Source organism: Belonocnema kinseyi, chromosome 10 (assembly GCF_010883055.1).
Source record: "Belonocnema kinseyi isolate 2016_QV_RU_SX_M_011 chromosome 10, B_treatae_v1, whole genome shotgun sequence".
NCBI lineage: Eukaryota > Metazoa > Arthropoda > Insecta > Hymenoptera > Cynipidae > Belonocnema > Belonocnema kinseyi.
The window spans coordinates 70029704-70035461 of NC_046666.1; the positions used below are offsets into that span (position 1 = coordinate 70029704).

Below are 5758 nucleotides of genomic sequence, written 5' to 3' on the forward strand. Positions count from 1 at the left end.
CGTCCCACTGTGCGCCCGCCCGTCATAAAATATAAAGGAGAGGCAGCGCTGATCAGTTAACAGTCAATGATTATTCTAAAGTTAATCATATGTGGAATTAATCCATTTTTTTATAATTATTTAGTTATTAAGTAATAAAGTGCTTTCACGTGAGACTTTTATAACATAAGAGAAGTAAAATATGGAATTTATTGAGTATTAAATGAGGAATGAAAACAACAATTTCCTTCAGCTGTAGATATTTTTGAAAATAAATGGAAAGAAATTTAAATATTTTATGACCAAAAGTTTTGCGAGCAGAACGTTTAATTATGAACTAATTCAAATTTATTCAAGTCGTTTGCCTTTTTATCAAGAAGAGGACATATGGGAATCGATATTACTATTGTCTGACACAATGTAAGAAGAGCATCGTCTTGTTTCAGTATCAAGGAAATAATAGTTTGCAATACCACCTTGATCAAAAAGTTCCCCGAATCATCACCGTGTGGCGCCCCCTGCTGTCCGATTCACATTTTTTCATTTCTGCAGGTTGTCACACCTTTTAACAATATTCCCTGCGAATTTCAGCTTTCTAGCTTGACATTTGTAAATGTAACGCAATTTTGAGTGCATCTGTTTTTTTGCTAATACCGATTTTTGCAATGGATTCAATTTTGCAACAACGTGTGTGTTGTTGCACAATGTCATCATTATCCGTGAGTTTCGCACCAAAAACTCAACTAATACAATTCCGCCGCTATCAAATTCGCCAAATTTAGCTCCCTGTGAATTTTTTTTGTTCGATCAACTGAAAAAACCACTACGCGGAACGCGTTTTAGCAGCTGATCGGAGATAATACAAAAATCGAAAATGGCACTGATGGGCATACCGAAAATTGAGTATCAAAAATTTTTTCAGAGCTGGATCAAGCGCTGGCATAAGTGCGTGGCAGTCGATGGGAATTACTTTAAAGGGGACCACATCAATATTCAAGAATAAACTTATATATTTAATTTTTAAAATCATCATTTTTTCAATCATTTTCTACAGCATTTTGCATACATATATTTTTACACGCATTTTTACTTGTCCTGAATTCATATATAAATATTATATCGTAACGGAACTTCGATGAATGGCGTAGAAAAGTAAAACTACTTATAAAATACAGCAGAAAAAATTATTGCAAAAAAAGCAGTAAGTTCAAAATTGGTCAAAGAAATTACGAAAAAATTGTTCAACTTTCAAATATGTTTTACAGCTTGAAAATTTTTTTTTTATTCAGATTTTTGTCACGTCTAACATAACCTATAATGTTGGTATTCTTATTATATTTATATTACACCAAAAAAGGATTTTCAACAAAACAGTTAAATTTTTAAGCCAAATGTTTAAATTTTGAATTTTATACTAAAAACATTCAATTAAAAAAAAGTTATCTAAATTTAGAGTTAAAAATGTATTTTTATTTAATAAACGAATTTAAAACAAAATAGTTACATTCTCAACGAAATAAGTGGACCTTTAACTAAGAACCTAAATTTGTAACAAATTAGTTCAACTTTTAACCAAATAGCTGGATTTTCAATCAAAAAGGTCAGTTTTTCACCAAAAAATACGAGTTTACAACAAAATATATAAATTAAAAAAAAAGTAAAATCGTCCACTAAACACGCTCGATTCCCAAAAAAATGGAACGGATAATTTTTCAGCTTAAAAAATTAATTTGAAATTAAAGAAGCAAATTTTCAACAAGATATATAATTTTTTAATCAAATCGTTGAACTTTCAACTAAAAACGACCAATTTTAAACCAATAATGAAACAGCTTGATTTAATAGCTGACTTTTCAAGTAAAAACGATCAATTTGAAAGCAACAATTTAATCGTTACAGTTTCTTCAAATACCGTAAGTCTAGGAGGTATAACGAATGACTGCAAATATTTGAATGCTACTAAACAGCATATTTATTATTTAACAATAAAGTTTACAATTTTAAAAACTTCTTAATGATAATAATGTCCAGTAGATGTAGAAGCTACTTATTCTGCAAATAAGCTTAGGCATATTTTGGAAAAATCATGAAAATGTGCATTTCTTTATAGAAAATGTTCATATAAATAGCAGGTTTTGTAATTATGAAAAATATGACAGCAATGAGTCCTTGAAAAAACACTTGAAGTCCATTCCGCAGAAAAAAATTAAGCCTACTTATGAAAAAATAATTAAAGTGAACATTTGCTTTAAAAAATTGTTTAAATAATTGGTAAAATGCAGCTATTATCAACTACTTATGAGCACACATTATTATCTGTCCTATTTTACACAAAATCTATGGATTTAAAATAACTGATCATTGTGAATCACGAAAAAAATTAATGTGGTTTAATATTTTGTTTATAGCATTATAAAACATTCCTATTTTTATATAGCCTACTGGACAATATTTTTAGTTAGGCATTGAGTTTATTTATTAATTATTTTAATCAATTTGGAAATATTGAAAGAGGTTCCTATCTCTGAAAAGCTAGACAAAACATAGTTCAAATTTTGTTGTTAAATAACAAATTCTTTGTTTAGTCAGAGTGAAATATGCGCATTTAGTCATTATACCTGGAAGAGTTACGGTCATACATAAAAAACTCCAAAATCTGTTAAAGATTGTACTGTTGGTCCATTTTTGTCCAAAAGAGGTGCTTTTTTGCACTGTATTGCAGTGTGACCTAGTTTTTGAATGGCCCCTAATATTAACTTTTATATTATTTTTACATTGATGCTTGCTATTTACATTGCTACATCTACTATTTAAATTATATCAATAAATTAATATAAAATATATAATCACAATTCAAATGTATTATAAATGTCACATTTCTAGTCTTTTAAGAAAGGCTTCACATAAACCCATAGTCCACATTCTGGCATGGTCGAAAAGTTCGAGTCCCGTTCCACAGGAATTCGAGTTTTTGGCGAAAGCTCTAAATAATAATCCTTTAATAATTGAACCATCGCTACTTTCATCTCAATCATAGCCATTCTCCTTCCAACACACATTCTAGGTCCCTCTCCGAAAGGCAGGAACACAAATTTCGATCTGCTACCTTTTTGCTCTTCATTAAAACGTTCTGGATCAAATTTCTCTGGCTCTGGCCAGTATTTTGGATCCATGTGAAGCCCATAAAGTGAAATAACTGTTATATCTCCAGGTTTAATTTTGCATAATAATCCATCATTTCCTAAAAGTTGGCATTCCTGCGTACAGACCTTTGATAATAATGGTATAGTAGCATTTAACCTTATTGACTCGTTCAAAATTTGTTCCAAATAGTTCAATTCATTCAGGCCTTCATACGATAATTCTCCACCAAATTTGGTGAGTGAATAAATTATTTCCTTGCGTGCTTTCTTTTGAATCACAGGATATAATGCTAGTTGAAAACATAAAAAACTGAGAGTGATGCTTGCAGATTCATAGGCATCTAGGAAAAATCCTTCCATATAGATAGTTAAAGTTCTTTCATCCAGGGTTTCCATTCCATGGGTTTTCTGATATTCGATCATCATTTGGAGAAAGTCGTTGTAATTTTCATCATTGTGCTTTCTGGCCTCCAAGACATCTAATCAGAAAAGAAAACGAATTATTGGAAAGATAGATTTAAGAAATTTCTTTCAAATAGAAAACTAAAAACTTTGACTGGCGACCTTTTTAAAGTTCTTGTTACCCGAGTAAAAATCCTTCGACTTGGTTTCGACTTGAATTGCCCTCAATCAAGACATGCTGAAATCGGAAAGGTCGACTAGTGCATGCCTCAGTTTTGAGACTGAGCCAGACTTCAATTTATGTCTTGGCGACAAGTTTCTATGTCTTGAAGACATATATTTATGTCTTGAATATAATTTTTATAAATTCGTAGAGGAGCGGTTTATAACTTCGAGTTTATACCTGTCGTAACAAAAAAGTTCATTCTGACAGTCATAAAAGCTAATCTTTGTTATGATTAAACAATCTCGTATATTTTTATACAATATATATATATATAATTAAAAATTGGTCATAAGGACAACCGCAGGATTTCGCCGGGAGCGGGTGCTAATCTGAAAAACTGCACCCGCTTCCAGCGAAATCGCGGTAAAATTTCAGCCACAACCAAGTCTCACAACCGTGACACTATATATATTTATATTTCTAACGGCCTAGGAGATCCTTCTAGAAAGCCACAGATTCTGAATTTTTAAATTAAAAATAACTTATTTAATAATTACAAATTATTTATTCATCAATTTTAATCTCATTTTTGAGTAGAAAAAGTTTCGTATTGAGAAAAGTTTACGCCTACCATTTGAGCCAAGACAATTCTCGACTTGAGACAAGTAAACATCGTCTTACCTGTATTGAGCATAAAAGTAAGACGAAGGCTCATGTCTTGACTCAGTTTTGAGACGCAACCAGACAACGGTGTCTTGGAGACGAACTCGAGACATCACCAAGTAGAGCTCAAGTCGAAGTATTTTTACTCGGGTAATGGTCAAAGCCCAAAAAATATATAAAAGAAAAGTCACTAATTTAAATTGTTGAAAGATTAAAAGAATATGACACAATAAAATGTAAAAAATGGGTCATTTATGAATTTATATTAGGAAGTGCGGGCTGGGGAATGAGGGATGGCGAAGTAGGGAAGTTAGGAACAGGAAGTAAAGTGGGGTAACTGTGGGGACGGTAAATCAGAGGAAATTAGTGAAATGAGGGAAAGTGAAGACATGTTTTACGTTAGTGATTTTCGCTGGATTTAAAATTATGAATAATTTTATTTGATGCTATGCTCTTATGCTAGTATTCTTCGTCCAAAATTATTGGCATGCTTAATAAAACATTATTAAATTTTGAAGAATATGTATCATTTTCCAACCACTTGAAGTTATGTTGGTGTATTTTCCTGAAATTCACATTTTTACACCAAAATTAACTATCAGCCACTTGCTGCTACAATCAAATAGTTGAACTTTCAAGTTAAAGGAATGAATTTTCTGAAAAATAGTTGCATTTTAAACCAACTTGTAGAATTTTAAATCTACAGACATCAATTGTCAACCAAATAGTAGAATTTTCGTCATGTAAGTGAATTTTTTAAAAGAGTTTTGAACTTTCAATCCAAAAAGAGTGATTTAAAAATATACATAATACTTGATATTTCAATCGAAATTTTTTTTATTTGACCAAAAAATATCACATTTTTACTAAAAGAGATGAATTTTCATTTGAGACAGATTTTTAATTCAACACCAGAAAAAATTCTAATTGAATTGTTAAGTTTTCAAGACAAAAAGGCAAACTATCTACAAAATAGTGAAACTTTGCACCAAATAATACAAATTTCAAGCCAAAAAGATAAATTTTTAACAACTCAGTTGAATTTTTAAGCCTAAAAAAAGATTTTTCTACAAAACACTTCAATTTTCAACAAATAAGTTAATTTTCAATCAAAATGTGAAAGAGAAAGTATTTTCAACCAATGAGACGGATATTCAACTAATAAAATGTTTTTTTACAAAGTAGTTTAACTTTTAATCTAGAAGATTAATTTTCAATCAGAAAAGACGAATTTAAAATAAAATACGTACATTTTAAACCAAGTAGTTGAATTATCAACTAAACACGATCGTTTTTCACCCAAAAATGGAATAGTAAAATTTTCAATTAAAAAATTAATTTTCTATACAAGAAAAATAGTGTCTGTTAGTACGTATTTTTCGTCTAAAATTACTATTGTTATTCA

At 30.2% G+C, this 5758-nt stretch overlaps 1 protein-coding gene across 3 annotated transcripts in view; it reads right to left on the reverse strand.

The window, feature by feature from the left end:
- Positions 1–1512: 1512 nt before the first annotated feature.
- LOC117181529 (cytochrome P450 3A19-like) overlaps positions 1513–5758 on the reverse strand; it is a 5409-nt gene continuing 1163 nt past the window's right edge. For 2 of the 3 annotated variants that reach the window (XM_033374310.1, XM_033374311.1), the window contains exon 3: positions 1514–3601. In XM_033374310.1, the coding sequence (XP_033230201.1) occupies positions 2859–3601 (743 nt within the window). In that variant the 3' untranslated portion in view covers positions 1514–2858. Of the gene's footprint in view, positions 3602–5758 lie in introns of all 3 variants that reach the window. The other variant, XM_033374309.1, reaches the window with a different exon arrangement.